The following is an 18,361-nucleotide window of genomic DNA, read 5'->3' as shown; positions in this document are numbered from 1 at the left end:
TTACATATTTTGTCCAAAGAATTTTTTTCTGAAGGCTAAGTAGCTGACTTAATTGCGATATTTTGACTATCGCGGTTCCCTCCGCAACCAGATATAAGGTGGCCTAAAGCGAGGCAGCGGCTTTGAGCTGCTCAGTGAACCTCTCAGCGGTCAGAACTGTGATGTTCAACCCCTGCAGGAGTAAAAAGGAAAAACATAATTTCTAGTAAAGCTAAAAAGTAAAGTGGATGATTTAAAGAGAGAATTATTTCCTTTTCATATTAAACAAATGATTTACTTGTGAAAGTGTATCTGTGAACAGCAATATTTCAAGTAAAGGGACACCTCAACACAAATCTTGCAAAATATTTGAGTACGGAACATAAGCAATTAACTATGTGATGTGAATACTTATTTATGGGAGGTTAAATGGTGCTACGGTTTCTTATTTTATGCTCCTAATTTATAGTTTTGAATGGATATGTTTCATTCTTGCTTATTCAGCACATTTGTTGGATGTTTTCAATGAGTTTGGAGGTTTATGGATAGTTATTTTACAGCTCAACATTATGTAACTGAATTAAATGCAGCCCATGGGGATGAATGCAGATGAACTGGGCAAGACACATTTGAAATGCTTTCCACACCACTGCTGTACTTACGGGGAAATACTGTAACCAAAACAAATTGCTTCCTTGTAGCTATCCTGCAGCACTAATGCGGGATAGCTGCACGCAAGGCGGAATCTCTACAATAGCCACCACTGCAGGTTCATTTTCAGTGAATTGAATAAATATCTGCTGCGCAGCTCAAAATGTCAGCAAACTTAAATAAATGTACACCAAGGGGGAAAAAAGTCAGTTTGCATACTCAGCTTTTTTATTGTTTATTCCCTCTGTGGTATCTCCTCTGATCTGAGTGTGCATATGTGCACATGTGTTTAAGGGTCAGGATATGTATCATGTCCCAGTATTTGTCTGTGTCTTTGTTTGATTTGCATATGATTTATTGTGTGTGTGTGTGTGTGTGTGTGTGTGTGTGTGTGTGTGTGTGTGTGTGTGTGTGTGTGTGTGTGTGTGTGTGTGTGTGTGTGTGTGTGTGTGTGTGTGTGTGTGTGTGTTGCCCTAATTCTAGATGCTTGCACTCGCAAGCTGGCTGACATGAGAAGCATCTGCATCTTTGACGGCAGTCGTCCACCCGTTGTGTAAGCCAGCAGTGCAGAAGGCTTTCCAAGAGTTGGGAGAGAACAGGGAAATTATCACAAACACAGACCGATAGCTTCTGATGTCTGGCCATGAAGCCGGTTGGAGATTTGTGGCCACACCCCAACATGAGATTAGAAAAATTAGAGGACAAAACCTAGAGCTTCTTTTTATCTTCTCTTCAGCTGCGTGAAAACACACAGATACCTTTTGGCCTCGCACAAAATGTACAAATACCTGCAGATACTCGGCAGGGATTAAAACCCACACAACTAAATAGAAATACACCCAAAGAAACACACAGGCCAGAGGCTGTTTGCTGACATGTGATTAGTGATGACTCCTAAAAGTTAAACTGGCCTCTGGTCGCGCGCGCGCACACACACACACACACACACACACACACACACACACACACACACACACACACACACACACACACACACACACACACACACACACACACACACACACACACACACACACACACACACACAAACACAACACGCTGTACACACAGACACTCAGGTAAGTTAAAGAGGTTTTCTGCCCCGTGGTTGTCCTTGGGCAATATCATCACAGAGAGAATCAATAGAGCCATCGCTCAGAGTGAATGGAAAGAAGGAGAGAGACAGAGACGTTGAGAAAAATATAGAGGAGGGGGGGTATAGAGAAAGATTGGGGAGGGAATAATATATGTGAGGCAGGGAAAGGGAGGGAGGATAACCAAAGATGAGGACGAAGGGGAGGGAGAGAGGGAAAAACAGAAATGTGAGAAAAAGAGTGCATCATTAAAGGGACTGAGAGCAGGAGAGTATCATGGAGGGATAAGAGGAGTCAGGAGCTGGCAAGAATGTTGGAGGCAGAAGAGCACAAAAAGAAGCTGGAGACAAAGTGACAAGGATGGATGAAGGAAGCAAGTAAAAGAACAGATGGAGAAAAAGAGGGAGGGAGTAAAGGGATGAGCATGTTATCAAACAGTGAATGGAAGAAAAAAAAAAAAAGGTAAGGACGAGGGATGTAAATTAGTTGAGAAGGAATAAGAAGGAAGCTGCTGTGTAACATAATTGTGATTGACCCTGGTGCAAATATTTTTCTTGGGCTCCTCTTCTTGCCCCAAACTCTCCAAACAAAAGTGCACGCTCATTCATGCAATCACATTTTCCATATTCTTCTTGCTTCTTCTCCATTTGCTGAAGAGCTTCATGCTAAATACAATTCACGTCACAATGTCAATGAAAGTTATGAAGATTGACAGAGAGCAAGGTCACTGGACAAACAGATCAGGCTTCCCCAGCAGGCTTTCTTCCTTAGCAATTTTGGAGAATAAAGCAACCAAATTGAATAGGTTTAAGTCATGGGTTAAAAATATTGTTTACTTTTTAATACACATTTAGCTTTGGAACATGTCAAAGATGATAAATGTAAATTAAATAGGTATGACTTAAATCCATTAGTGTTACACCCAAGGTGGGAAGGTGAGCTATCATAAGAAAATGGCGTATTATTGTTGACTAGCTACTTCAGAGACTGTGTGAAATGATAATTGCGTGAGGGAGCCCGCCTTGAAATTCTTACATGGGCCCTTGACAGCTTCTGGACCACGTTGATAATTATGCCATTGGAAGGAAGAAAGGAGGAGAAGGAGAGTGTGAATGCCATTGGAAGGAAGAAAGGAGGAGAAGGAGAGTGTGAATGAAGCCATGGAAGATGGGGGAGAAAGAAAATTAAGATGGGAGGGAGAAAGAGAGGGAGAGAGGGAAGGAGAGAATGAAGTGGAGATAGAAAAAAAGAATGATTAAGCACTGTAGTGAGCCAATGATTAAGTGAGACAAAGAGTGACCCTGCAATCAAGTCTTGTCAGATTCATGGTGCACCGTACATAAATGACACTTTATTATGTTTGAGGATCAAATTATGATGTAATTGCTCTTGTCAACATGGCCTGATCAGAGCAGGGATTTCTGCTCGAGCAGCAATAAATTTCATCCAGTAAAGCTGAAAGTAAAAAAAATGTACAAATTTGTACAGTGCAGTAGAGAGCTGATAAGAAGTTACAAAGTTGCACTTGTGAATATTCTTATATCAACTGTTAGTTAGTAGTTACAAGTCGTTCACAAAAAGATCACCTGAATTAGCAGTTCATGACAGCTCTGCAGATAATTTTAGCCTCTTTCAGCTCATTGTTTTGGTTTTGCAGACTGATGCCTCAGCAGAGTGGCTCCACCTGCACACGACCTCACACGACCTCACACCTACCAAACAGCACACGGGCAATGTTCGCAACTAGTAGTGTATAGTGAAGTATTTAACAACTAAAAAAAAAAACAGATATTTTACTCCGAAGTTTGCTGACTAATCCTGTGTTCCAAATCACGTACTTCCCTTAGTACACTAACAAATAGTTCTCTTACATGTTAGGACATGAATTTCGACAGGGAAGTGTTTCAAATCGCACGCTGCCATTTTGCACTGACTGGAAATAACCGTAGGTTGTGAATGCTAACCTGCCAAAATATCTGCCGTCTTTTAATTATTTCACCCAGAAATGAACTTGTTATTGTGCCCTCCGTTTCACACAGTCACAAAACACATTGATGGCTTCTGGCCAGCAGCAGTATGGTGGTACTTAGTGAAAAATAAACACTTTTTTTTTCATGTGTTCTGCAGCTACAGCTTTCTCATTTCGCAAGTGAACACAACACAAAACACGGGTAAAAGGAGAGGTTATATTGGACTTACATTTATGGCCAGATTTGATTCCTAATTAAGCTTATTTTACTCCATGTCTGCCAGATGTCGATACAGTACACTGTTTGCTAAGATGTTTACTCTACTTTATAGGGTGATCATGTCATTGCTGTATTTACAGCTTTGCTAAATCACTGGATGGAGGTAAAAACAAGACTCTCTCAACATTGTACCGTGATGTATCCAGGGCTACACGGACAACATAGGGCTGCGAATAAGTCAGTACTTTAGACATGCCAAGAAATTGTTAAGGGGTTAAGAAAAGAAAGAAGAGCTAGGAGTGTAGAGGAGCAGTAGCAAGAGGTGAAGAGAGCAGATGTGCTTCTGTGATGGTGTAATTACATTGGGCCAGTCCCGGCCAGGACGGCAGCCTGTCTGTCGTCAACTTCATTTGCAAGTCCCATGTTAATGCAGTGACAAATGGCCTACATGGGAAAGAGGCTGATTAGATTGAAATAGATCATAGAAGACACAGATTAGTTTATATTAGCCTCATACAGGACCTCTCATCATTACCCAGCTGGCCTGCGCTACTGCTCTGATGTGAGCTTGAGCCCCTCAGAACACCCCCCGCCCATCCTCCCCCCCACCCAACCACCCCCTCCTTTCCATCTTCCTCCTTATGCTCTTCCTCCTCATCCTCCTCTCTCCCATTCTACACATTGCAAAGTGCTGTGGACGCTCGGGGAGAGGCATAGTGGCCTATATTAATGTAATCCCCTGCACCTAGCATTGCCAGCTCAGCACAGTACAGCCTCCCCTATGACAATGGGAGTAATGGGCACAGCACTTACCTATTATCACAGCTCACTGTTAGCCAGGGGAACATTAACCTGTGGAACTCAACATGTACATCTTCCTCACCATGACAGTCTGCTACAGCCTGATCTCCCCCCCCCCTCATCTCACAGCGTGAAGAAACTGATCCACTAATGTTTAATGTCAGCCGCGTCTATACAGTACTGCTGTTCCAGGGGGAGTCTCTATCTCGGAAGGAAAATATTGGAAACATTTATTTTTTTTCCACAGCTAAGAGAATTGCATTTTGGAAAACAGTTGCAAGGTACAGCTAATCTTTCTGCCCTGTAAATTACCCCAAAAATGTAATTAACCCACACATCCCTCGGGCATGAAATGAACACGCGCACACACTTTGTTCACACATATCAGGTTGATCAAAGACAGTTTGCTCCATATTTGTGTAGATCTTAATGATACAAATTCTTTTTTTCAAACAGGCCTAAAACTTAACTTTTAGCTCAATCAGTCTACAAAGATTATATGGAAATGGGCCAATATTGTGGATCAAAGACTTGAATGTGATGATGAAATGAAGAGCATAATGGTGAAATGAAGAAATTAAGCTTCTTGAGAAATAGAAGGCAAGACCTCAAGTCAGACAAACTTTTCTCTTTTTTTTTTTTTCTTTTGAGACACTGAACTTTAGGAATTTCAGACCAAATGGACACATGAAGGAAACAAAAACACAAAATGACTTTGAATATTAGTTAATATTGCAGGTGGGTGTCTGACAAAAACGATACGCAATAACAATTTGAGACTGATCCTATATACTTTACAGATCCTACATAAGGAAGTGAGCTGAAGAAACTTGTTAACAAATGTTACACATCGTCTATCACTGTCACATTAATTCTGAAACCCCGCTGTAATTACCCCACATAAATGAAACCATGGTTGAGAGGATTGGTATTGCCTCCATCTCATGCGCATAGTCTGTAGAGTCGTGCTTGTGCATCTCTAAATTGATATCACATTTCCCATAAAATATCATCACTTACTGCAGTAAAGCTCACACTAAAGCAACTTGTCACTCCTCCCCCTGCCTGGCATTGCTCTCTGTATGTTTTTATAATGTTTTTGTTAAGAGGATAAATATGTTGGAAGTTATTCTTAAGCTTTTCAGTCACTCTGCCATCTGCCGTCACGTTACATTCAGCTTCTGCCTCTCCCAGTTATGTGGTGTAAAATAGTCAGCCCAATGACATCCTTAAACTGCACAATTTTCATGCACACAGTCTTTATTTTTATAGTAATGAGTCTAATTTCCTGACATTTTTTTTTTGTACTGCTTTATATATTCTTCAAAGGCACTGACCAAGTCAATTAAAGGCCAGTAAAGGAAAATCAATCAACATTTTAAGGTGGCATCAGTTTCTGTTTCACCACATTGATATGTTGTGCTCCTCTTTTTGCATCCAACAGACGTGGGAGCATTATAATGATTTTTAGTTGTATGTCAGGCTAGAGGATTTTGATTTAGATAAATATCTATTGTTACTTTGGCAGTATTATAAACTGAATTATCTGGGTGTCTGTGGTGATATTTCAGGGAAAAATCGCAAGCGGTGCAACCGGCTTGCTCTTTAACTCCCTTGTGTGTGAAGTGGCCTTAAAAGAAGAAGAAAAACAGCAGTCTACTAATTTTAATGATCTCTGCTTATGTTGTGAGGTAACAATATTGATGCCTACATGTGATGAAAGTTCAAAAACAAGTGCAAATCCAAAGAAAAAGAAACAACTCCACAAAGGCAAAACAGTCTCTGAGATGTAAAGTCCAAAAAGCTGCAATTACCGTTTACACCCCTAGGGGTCACCAAAAAGATTTTTACTTAAATGTTCCATTATGGTCACCATAACCGCAACATGCTAACTTTGTATGTCTGTCATTAATTACTGGACTTGTAGTGTACAATCAGTTTATAAGAGCTTTTTTTTTTAGGGCAAAAACAGCTGCCTTTCAAAAAAATGTAAGTTGCAGTGCAAAGAAAGCAAAACAATGGGCTAAAAAAAAAAAAAAAAGAGGCTAAAAACAGCTGTAAAGGTGAGGGAATCTGTTGCGTCGGATGTTAAGATTGTTGGTTTGTTACTATGGGGAACTCCTTTCACATTACACGTTTGATCCAGTGTTCAGATAATAATACAAATTAGCCCTGCTTCGATTCTCACTTAACTAAATGTCCTTTTGATCATATAAATAAAACATGGCAAAATAACTATTGTCACAGCTGGATTTGTCTACAATTGTTTCACTTGTTTGTGAGCTGTCACAGTCCCCGCCAGCAGTGGCATGATTAAATGAAACATTTCATTTGAACTGAGCCAGTCTTTTCATAATGCATTCATGTGCAATCGTCAGAGATTGGGGACACCATGGGAATTTTTAACCGCCGATCAAAATGAGTTTGTGACAAGAGTGAGAAGGAATACAATACGTGTCAGCAGCCTTGATGTGACTTTTGTGCCTAAACAATCTGTATGTCATATTACTGATGACACAAACCTCGTCTCCTCTTTGACAGAAGGCTTAGTGTTGGAGCAAATGACTTGCAGGCTTCTCTGTAGATTATATTATCATTTTGAACAGTTCTTTCATCCATGGATTATAGTAACTTTTTTTTATCCATTTTCTATTCATATGTCTTCTTTCTCTTGTGTAAATGACAAAACAAAACACAAACAAGCTGCTCGTGTGCCGCCAGACCCCAAAACGTGCATCTGTCAGTTCTTTGTCTTTTGTGTACATCAGCAACAGGTGTTGTGTACCAGCTGAGATAAAAGACATGGAATATCAGCAGATGTCATTTGATGTATGTGCGTCTTTCCTTTGTTGTTTTATGATTAGAACAAGCTTGTAATGTGTCTGAGACCTCCTTCTGAACGTGTTGTGTTAATCAAAGACCAAGAAGGAACAGAAAGAGAGAAAAAGCTGCAGGCAAGCTCCAACTTCCACCTTGGGAACGTTTAAATGATTAAAAGGCTCACGGTATCCCTCTGACCACCAACCTGCTGCTCATTATGCACGGTGTCCTACTATTGGACCTCATCATTTTCTATAATTGCCCCCATTGGCCGGACTCCTATCTGGCCTATTTTGTCCCATTCTGCTGAGAAATTAAGGCATTCCTCTGGCGACCCTGACCTGTCCCAGGCCTTGTCGTTTGACTGACAGCCCATTAGCGGATCATTGATTGGTTGAATCTTGGAAATGTGTGAGCCAACCTAATTAGGACTGAGTCCCCCCTCACTGAATGTCAATTGAGACCCTTGGAGGAAACAAAAGTGCAAGCAAATTAGGTCTTTTCTAATCCTCTGGAAGGAGACTGTTGTTTTTACACCGTCAGATTGGTGTAGTTTACAGTTCAGAAACTTAAAAAGGAACAAGTGTGTTCATGGATAGAAATGTACAGAAATAATCTTGGATAATATTAAATACGCTCGCAGTATATTATGCACATATTAATCAGTACATATATGCATCTTCTCAAATATACACCCACTTGGGTATTGACTGCATATTACCTCTCTTTCACACATATATTCATCGAAACTTTTCCAGAGGTCCTGATTAACTCTTCACCTCGGTCACCTGCACAAACCCTCGATGTCTCAGAGGGAGGTGATCGAGTGGACACACACGTAAGTACGTATCTGTATGCATACATTTACAGAAAGGAACACATCTCCTTTTCCTTGAATGCTAGTTTTGATATGTGTAAATGTATCACGTTTAGACACACACATCAGCTAAAACCCACACTGGATTGGGATACGTGCATGCATATTTTTTTGTGGCAGCTGCTCATTCCTACAGCATGTTTGGAAACTATTTGGACTAATCAGTGCAGCTCTCCAACACAGATGGTCCTTGACTGAATCTACTACTATCCTGCCATTAGTCATCTTACCTTGTTTTCTCCATTTGTGAACAACAACAATGTATTCCTCCCAAAACTCACCTTGACAGTTTGAGTTTTAATGGCTTTGTGAATTCAATCATGAAAACAGATCCACTTTTGTGGACATAGGAGGGCTCAAGATTATTATAATTGTATTTTTTTTTTTTTTTTTTTACTGCAGGCGAGATGCTAATGGGATGTGTTGTTGGTGGAGGGTTTTTGTTGTGAAAGATTGGTGGCAGTGTAGATGACAGTTTATGAAGCTGGCTGAGGAGAAGATTGATATTTGTGTGGCGAAAGCAAGGAGGACCCATTTAACATCTAATATTACCTTGCTGTGTAATTCCAGAACAGGATCGAGTGTTTATTTCAGGAGTGAAATTTCTGTAGAGCCAGGCAGAGTTGCAGCAGAGGGGTGTTTTTGTTGTTGTTGGTTTCTTTCTGAGGGTGCAAGGTCTTTTAAAGGACATAAACTTAACCTGATTTGCTGATCAGCCGTAATTCTCCTTGGAAAAGAAGAAAGGGATAGCATATTAGGAAACACAATGCTTCAACGTAAACATACACTGTGTAATACAATTCTGAAGTGACCTATGAAATATTGACATGCTATCTAAAACATAAATGAAACAATATCTGCCAACTCAGCTCCACTACTACTTTATTCTGATATTAAATTGTTAAAACCTTTTTGTGTGGAATAATTTAGTACATGAGAGCATTTCTTTGTTATGAGGTCTGCAGTCTTATGAAAAAAGGTCACAGGAATCCATAACCATGCTATTGACTCTGTAGCTCAGGTTAAATGTTAAAGTCAGCATGGTACACATGCTAATCTTTCGCAGGTTTATTACTATGTTCATGGTTTTTAATTTAGTTACCCGAGTTAGTGTGCCAACATTGGCTTATTAGCAATTAACAGTCCATAAACCAAAACTGTTGGACAAATTTAACCTTTGACCCGATGATGGTTACAGATTTAAGGGATTTCCAAGGTTGTTGCACCCTGAGGAGAACTGGAATGTCTCCAGCATATCCCATGGCAATCTGTCCAGAGTTTTTCATGATATTTCTGTTTTGTACATTTTGTGCCGAACCAATCCAAAGTGGACAATTGCAGTAGTTTCGGCAGGTACCGAATCAATTCTAGTTACAAGGCCTCTTCCACCCCATCGTTCATGCTCAGCACGCTTCGTAAGTGAGGCAGCGTTCATTCATTCATTCTGTTTGCGCTGTCCTCACCACATGGCTCCCACATTGGTCTACTGCAGATCTGCAACTCGTCTCCCCACCTCCCGACTCTCGTCTTGTATTAGCCAAACGTATTCCCTATTCATTCTGTTCATTATTTCACGTGTTGTGAATCTCAGGCTCCGCCGATGGTTTGGGATCTAAGGGACTGTCTGCATCCTGCTTGCACAGATTATTTCAGAGCATCACTTAAGCACAGTCAACACCGAACACAAACGTTTGTCATTCCGAAAACATGGTTTAACATTCCATGTCCCACCTTAAATGATAATTGACTGGATAACGGAACATTTTGACCTGTTGGTGGAGGCAGATAAAATGTCAAGCAATCACCAAAGTTGAATGATTTATTTTAATAAACCATCAAACAAAAGACAATTTGTCCAAAAATACTGAGGCATTTCATTCTGGACCAAAGTGGTGGACCAAGTGACCAAAGACACTGACATTGCCAAAACTAGATGTAAAAAATACCACTAAGAAAAATAGTATATATTTTTTTTCAACTGACCAAGTAGCAAATACTTTCACATCTATAGGAGCTTATAAATAGGGCTGTCACAGTCATTTTGTTAATTACTTGTCATAAAAATACCTGCGATTAGCAATTTTATTATCTTTTTCAACTCGTTTTCGGCCAGACTGTAATATAAGCCGATTGATGCATCAATACATGACAAACACCTTATGAGGAAGAAGAAACATTTCCTGGCATTAAACATTAGGACATATGCAGTAGTGTTTTATGACTGCTACCTTTTTGCTGCAAATCCAAAAAATAGCCTCCTCCAAGTTATTAGGCTCTCCTTTTTTCATTTGCCTTAAACCCAAAATGTGCTAAGAGCAGAACTGTGGTGTTTGCCTTTGCAACTAAATCCATAATGTTAATATCAATAGATGCTCATTGGTCAAACGTTAGAAATTAAGAAGCTCGAGCTTCAGTTGGTGGAGCTAATTATCCACACACTTGCCATTAAACCACAGAGGATGACACATTAAGAGCGTTTTAATCGAACTTCAAATGGGGGAAAATCATGTGGAGACAGTGATGGAAATATGACGTCTGTTATTTTCATACAGCTGTCTTTAGATGAATGGAAACGATTCCAACGATCATGCAGAATGATCCCGGTCAGCTTATACAATTACGATTCGATCTATATATAATAATTGTGAGAGGCACTTCTCTTAACACATACATGTTACTACATAGAGTACACAAGTACACAAGCCTACACGCACAGTACACATAAGCCCAATTTTAAAAACAGAGGCACAGGCACACACACACACACACACACACACACACACACACACACACACACACACACACACACACACACACACACACACACACACACACACACACACACACACACACACATATGCTGGGTGCTGCTGTTGCTTCCAGATAAGTCTCTCTCCACAGACCACTGTCTTTGTACATCAGGGGAGAGCAGAGGGTGAAAGGAACTGAGAGGAATGAACTCGTGTCGTTAATTTGTTTCAACTCTAAAGACACAACACAAGCCAACTCCAAATCTTCCCTAAACATTCCCACTTCTCCACAGTTCCTGCTCTCTACCAGCCTTTCCAGCTTTGCAAACACTCCATTATTTGTCTTTCTTCTCCCCCTTTCTTCCTCACTGTCCTTGTCCTCCTGTGTATCTGTCTTGCTCCTTGTTAGCGAGCATTGTGCTAAAAGGTGATATTAGTGCCTTTAGCTCTGTGCCAGGAATACTAACTCACAGCTCTCTGGCATTTCCAGCAGCCTCTGTGCTACCTAGGTTTGCACTGCCAGATTACTTAGGATTACACTTATACACACAGGTGCGCGCACACACAATGAGACACACACACACACACACACACACACACACACACACACACACACACACACACACACACACACATGGATAGACATAAACCATTCCCCCTCACAGAGGTGCACTCACCCTTATTCAAATTGGCAGTTGTTGTTGGCTCACCCCACGGCTGAACCACAATGTTCTCCGGCAGTCCTTTACCAGTGTAATTGAAGTTTCGGTTCAGGAATGAATCATTGATGTGGTTTAATGGTGTGGGTTACATGTTTGGGGGCAAATAGCAAATTTTCTGTCTAGCTCAAAGAGACACAAAATATGAAAAGGGGAGAGCAAAGGAGTCTCAAGAAGAGATCAGAGGGAAAGGGGATGAAGGTGAAGACATCGAGGGGAAAAATGGGGTGGAGCTCGGCAGATAAACGGAAAGGAAACGGATGAAGAGAGAATGTGCGTGAATTTAAAATGCAAAGACTGGGGGCAGGTAGAAGGAGGGCCTGTATAAAACAAAACCACAGAGGGCAGGAGGTGGTAAGTGAACAGGAGGAGGGATCCCACACTGGGAAACGGAGACACGGCCCCACTAGCTGAAGATGAAGGGCTACTTTAATTGGGTTTCTGATGCCGGCATAATCCTATTCTCAATATTAATCCCTTACAATGTACATAATCAAAACAAATACACCCATGGGGGAGAAACTGTTAATAGCAACAGAATACACATAGCGGATGGTATGTGGGACACCTGTGTACACAAAGGACATGTTCCAGTCATCACTCTCCCTGTGCAGTCATTTGGCCACCAAATGTTTTTTTAATCTCACTTTAGAGTCCTAACACACATCTTCCTCCTCTGAGTGCATTGTGCTGCTAAAATGTAATTGTACCGCTATTCTATTCTTGAGCTTGCAAGGGAAGCAACAAGTGGAAAGAAGTCACCTTGCCCAAAAATAAAATTACTTCAGGGTGTGCCCTTTTATTTATTTATTTATTTTTTAATATCTGCGAATGCCAACTGCTGAAAAGAATTTATTCCTTTCTGTTTGGCATGGTGCCATTTACCAGCCGATAGAGTTGTGCCTGTACACAGTTAATTTTTTTTTCTCCTTCCTGAAGGATTTGTTTTTGCACTGATTGCTTTGTGCCATATGCCCAACACTGTCTTTTGTTGAATGATCAAGCAGTTTTTTGATTGATACTTTAGAGTAGGGGGGTTGTGCTAGCATGGCTCCACCTGACTATTACTTACAGTTTGTCTTCGCTGTGATTATAGTCTGGAAAACCTGCTCACATTACGAACCAGTCAGGGTGTCTAAGTGCGATGTCGCTGAAGTGCTGTTCCAACAATGGCGGCAGTGGTAGAGTTTCAGTGCACAGCCAGCAATGTGTTGGTCAGTGCCGATTGGTTAAAGCCTCCTTCAATAGTTTAGAAATGAACCTAAGGTCTGCCTGCGCCCATTATGATGCAACGACTGGAAACAATCCTCAGTGGAGTGTGGCCAGACCCAGATATTCACACAGTGAACTTGGGTCCGGTAATATCAGGCGAGCATGATGCCCCGCTTTAAACTTTCATCAAATTTGCAAGAAAAAACAAGAGGTTGCGGTCTCTTTTCAGTGTGTAAAGTCTCATCATGCAATAGCAAATATTCTAAACTACATATAAAGAAGATTTCCCCAAAATTATTTGTGCAGACTTGCAAAACTGGAGCACATAAAATGGCTTTTTTTTTTTTTCCAAAGGACACCCTTCACTGCATGAAACTCATAAACAAACTTCACTTTACTGGCGTTTGACGTCACAGTCTCAGTCCCGTTTTGGTGTACCCCAGGGGGGGATCTCCCCCCTAAAAAAATCTTACTGTTATGTTTTTTACTATGTATTGTAAGATGCTGTGATGTTATTATAGTAACCATGGAGCATTTTGCAAAAAGTGATTTGTAAATCTGGTACAAGCTCTGTAATAGATGATTGACATATAATCAACAGAATAAACATCTGAGCTCTCCTTTTTCTTTTTTGTCAAATGCATGTGACATCAAATAAGATGTAACATGGCACCAAAGATGATTATAAGGTAAAAACTGCATGCCTTTTGATTACAGGTATTTTCTGTGTGCAGAACAGCTTTAACAGTCTTCTTCATTCCGATTTGCACATTTTGTACAGGTCACCTTGTACCGAACTTGACTTTACCAATAATCATATTTCACAAAAGAAACCGACGGAAACACATTTGGAAATACTTAGTTTGTGCTCCTTTTCTGCCCAGCTTCAACAGGTACCTGAGGGAGAGTGTGTGAAGAGCCATGCAAGTTTAATACTGCCGGTTTCTGCAGTACAACAAAGCCCATTGTGTTTTTGTTTTTTTATCTTCTCTTCTATATGGAACAAGTGGAGCATGAGGAGGAGGGGAAAAAAAGGTAAGAAAACACCCCCGCTACTATCACACCCGGTCACCCAGCAGGCAGTGAAATGACTTGTTGATCCCTTGAATGTGTGTCTCTGTGTGTGTGTGTGTGTGTGTGTGTGTGTGTGTGTGTGTGTGTGTGTGTGTGTGTGTGCGTGTGCGTGCATGCGTGTGTGTGTGTGCATAAGAGACAGACAAGAGAAAGGCAGGGATACTTCTATATCTGCAGGTTTCGCCATGAGAAACCTTTTCATGTCAGACCTCACTATAATGGCCCTGCAGCTTCCACCCCGATGCCAAAGCCACAGAGAGCGAGACGGAAAGAAAAGCAGGGACTGAAAAACAGAACATTTGATGCATCAGTGGTGTCTGACAAACAAGGAATTATCAGAGAAAGAGTGTGTGTGGGGGGGACCATGAGAACCACACCACAGCCCAGATCTCACTCAGTGGACATAAAGATTTACTGAATGTTCTGCTCTAACGATGGCAAATTAGATCAGGGGGACGGAGAAGGGGAAGGGGAACGCAGAGTGATTGAAGGAGGGACTGAGTGCTGTCCCTTTGCATGAAGCCAAATTAGCATGCACAGTAGATCTCTTTTTATGGCATTGGCGTTATCCGTGGTGCTGAAAAAGATGTGGTTACACAACGGGTAATGTTCTACTTGGACGGCAGGAACGAAGTGGGGATAAATCTCAGGAGGAAAATTGAGATTTCAGCAAGTTATTAGCTTTGTGTTGGCCAACCTGGCAGGAACATCGTGGTGAGAGTGGCCCCTATTACCTCAGAAAACAAATGACCCCCATTCGTAAAATAATTCAATTTCAGAAAAGCTTCTGATCCTCTTTTTCCTCCGAATCAATATTTATGAAACTTACATCATAATACTTATTGTGCTGGGTGTTTAGAAATATCTCTGCCTTCCTTTTGACTCTTTAAGTAAACATGATGAGCGCATTTATGCACTATTAAAATGCTTGAATATAAAAGTCAAATCTGGTGGAAGCAGCAAACTAATTTATAGATTGGATTGTCTATCTTAAAATAAGGTTCATAAAATAATGACAGGGAAACATCTTCCGATTGCTCCTCGTTTCAAATCTGAATGAACACATTAAGTGCAAATTCTCCCCGGGACCTGGTGGAGCGGAAGGAAATGTTACCCGACGAATTTTCATTAAAATTCAACAAGAGGCAAGCTCCGTGAGAGGTTACATTATTGGCGGGTAGACGCATGGACACACACACACACACACACACACACACACACACACACACACACACACACACACACACACACACACACACACACACACACACACACACACACACACTTCACAGCTGGTGTGCCTTCCTCCAGCAGAGACTGACAGAAGCGGGGCGACCGCTCTAAGCTGTGAGCGCTCATCTCTCCTCTCCTCCACCAGCGCGTCTTTTACTGTTGACATAAAAACTTTGAAGAGGTGAGAGGCGAAACGTCAAAACGCCGACAAATCACCGTCGACAGCGCGCATCACCAAAGAAGAAGGGGGCAGAGAAAAAGAAGCATCAAGTCCGAGAAAAGCGGTGGAGCCGGGAGAAAGAGGGAGCTATGCCATCTCCCGCCGAGCAGAGCCCAGTCCTCCTCTGTTGTTTGTCGGAGCTACAGCATGGTGTCTCTTTGTGGACTCTGGACCTACTGCCTCGCCCCGGGGAGAACTCATCTCCTGCTCCGCTCCGCCAGACCGCTCCTGCTGCTTCTCTTATTAACCGTCTTTTCCTCCCCGGAGCCCTGCTTGCCTCACCCCCAGCCGTGCCACATCCTCGCCCGTGTAGGACACACCGTGCGCCTCGGCGCGCTCTTACCGACCCGCCAGCCGGCACGGATACAAAACGCGCTCAACCGCGCCCTGGCGAGCCTCCGACACCAAAGTGGAGGGGCAGACTCCTCCACCACCACATCCCAGCCACCTCCGCTGCTGCCCTACAACCTGAGCCTGGAGATGGTGGCGCGGTCGCCCGCGGGAGGCGACCCAGAGTCGTTATCCCGCAGTGCCTGCCAGGACCTGGTGGTCAGAGGTGTGTCAGCCGTGCTCGCCTTTCCCCGCTCTAGGGAGGAGCTGATCCAGGTGGAGTTCCTCTCCTCTTTCCTGGAGATCCCCTTCATCTCCATCCTGGAGGACACAGAACCCCTTGTGACTAAGGTATGGCTGGATCGTAGCCTCTGTGTGTTTCTGTGCTGTCCTTTTTCACCTGTAGCAGTCATATTCTTAAAATAACCGAAAATCAAACATAAAACTGTAGAGTATGGTGATTTCGCTTCAATAAGCAAAAACACACAACCAGATGTATTTTCATCTGAACATGCACCACAGAGGTGGCACTCACCACTGAACCTTGGAGTGACCCAGTAGCCTGTGAATATGATTGTGTTGTCTGAGCTGATGCAAAAATGATTAACAGCAGCTGCATATTTAGGCAGTGTAAGGAAAAGTAATTGTAACAGGCATAATAAGAGCAATTATCCTTAAGCTCAATCTAAAGAATGATTGACAGTTTTTGGAGCAGAAACACTGAAAATAAAGTATGACGTAGATAATTGAGAATAGCAGTTTAAAAGAGCGTTTGGTCTCAGATTGTTGGACTTTCAACAGTAAATGCCTTCTTCCAGCAAAGTGTGATGTTCAGATTGATCTCAGCTGGTGCACCTGCAGGCCCCTCAACATGCATGTTTAATATCTGACTTGGCATCGGACTGAACCCTCAAACCAAGTGATGTTTTTTTTTTTCTCGTTAAGCTGTCTTCTTCTTCTGTGTGTGTGTGTGTGTGTGTGTGTGTGTGTGTGTGTGTGTGTGTGTGTGTGTGTGTGTGTGTGTGCGTGCGTGCGTGCGTGCGTGCGTGCGTGCGTGCGTGCGTGCGTGCGTGCGTGTACAGGCATGTCTGCAGATGCCTCTTGGCACCTTTCCGAGCGCATTCAAACAGCTGAGTTACTGATAGATGTTGTGGAGAGTTACGGCTCCTGCGGCTCATGCTAAATGTGGTATTGCATATGTTTACGTTGCTCTATCAGTGGACAAATTAAGTAAGCAATGATTGCACTTGTGTTTGTGTGTCATGTTAGTATTTCCAGCAGCAGCTCCTTAACCAGTCAGTCAATCCAGCTCCAGTCATATCCTCCTCTATCCAAATGAGCGACCAACTGCATCTCTCTGTCACACACACACACACACACACACACACACACACACACACACACACACACACACACACACACACACAGGCTACACTGGGAGGCGGGTGAGAACGAGGGAGGAGAGAGAAGGGGGGGAAGATCTATAGTTTAAGTCTGAAATCTTTGTCCTGTCGCGTCTCTTTGTCAACAATGGATTGCTTATTCGATTTCAATAAAGCATGAATGAGAAGTCAAACCACTTGACGAATGTGTCGGCAATGCGAGGAGATAAGCAGGAGAGAGTAGAAGGAGGGAGGGGAGAGTAGAGGGAGAGAGAGGGAGAGTATTTTGGATAGAGGAGAGGGTTTTTCTGAGCTGTGGGAGGCCTTTCAGTTCTACACAACTGTGCCAAGCAGTCAGGGGGCAAAACAGGAACAACCGTCACTCTTCTTCTTCTTCTTCTTCTTCTTCTTCTTCTTCTTCTTCGTGACTCCGTGTCTCAGCTCTTTAGTATTTTTAGCAATAATTTCAAGCAGCATTTTTTTTTGTATAAATGGATTCTTTCTTTGGTTAGCTTTTGTGTTTACAAAAGCAGTTCAGGCTTATATTAAATTCATGATTTTTTTTTTTTTTTCCTTTTTCTTTTCTTACTGCCAGGCTCATCTTTCTTGGTTTATTGAAGGTGATGTTTTCAAGATATCTGGGCCCAGTAGCATGTTTGTAAGCAGCGGGGAAGAATAGTAGCTGCAGTTTTTCTCTACTTGTGAACAGATTTTTTTTTAAAAGGGGCCAGAAATTGCAAATTCATCAACAAAAAAAAAAAAATCTCAGTCCTTGAGTACAATGTGTGACCATAGAAGGGGATGTCCAAGAAAATAAAGAAAAACTCAGACATTTATAAACAGAAATGTCATTAAATGAAAAGAAGAATGCCAGTCGAGAATAGCACAAATCCTTTTTTTCTGCTCTTGTTATAGTCTTGTTTAAAGGTTGGAGGGTACAGAAAGGTTTAGTCCATTAGTTAATCAATCTGTCAGTTGGTGAACAGTCAATAATTTCAATAGGTGACTTGTTGCTTTCCAAAAATATCTT

The 18,361-nt window shown here is 41.9% G+C and overlaps 1 protein-coding gene across 2 annotated transcripts in view; it reads left to right on the top strand.

Annotated features, from left to right (window-relative positions):
• The first annotated feature begins 15,499 nt into the window (after window positions 1-15,499).
• grin3ba (glutamate receptor, ionotropic, N-methyl-D-aspartate 3Ba) overlaps window positions 15,500-18,361 on the top strand; it is a 72,070-nt gene continuing 69,208 nt past the window's right edge. For both annotated transcript variants that reach the window (XM_069710659.1, XM_069710660.1), the window contains exon 1: window positions 15,500-16,300. In XM_069710659.1, the coding sequence (XP_069566760.1) occupies window positions 15,767-16,300 (534 nt within the window). In that variant the 5' untranslated portion in view covers window positions 15,500-15,766. The remainder of the gene's footprint in view (window positions 16,301-18,361) is intronic.

The sequence above is a fragment of the Brachyistius frenatus genome, unplaced genomic scaffold (assembly GCF_029030835.1).
Source record: "Brachyistius frenatus isolate BFR_SWC_R1_liver_20210118 unplaced genomic scaffold, ASM2903083v1 Contig_93, whole genome shotgun sequence".
In the NCBI taxonomy this organism is placed as follows: domain Eukaryota; kingdom Metazoa; phylum Chordata; class Actinopteri; family Embiotocidae; genus Brachyistius; species Brachyistius frenatus.
The sequence above is the reverse complement of the archived record's forward strand: the minus strand, read 5'-3'. Positions and strand labels throughout refer to the sequence as shown.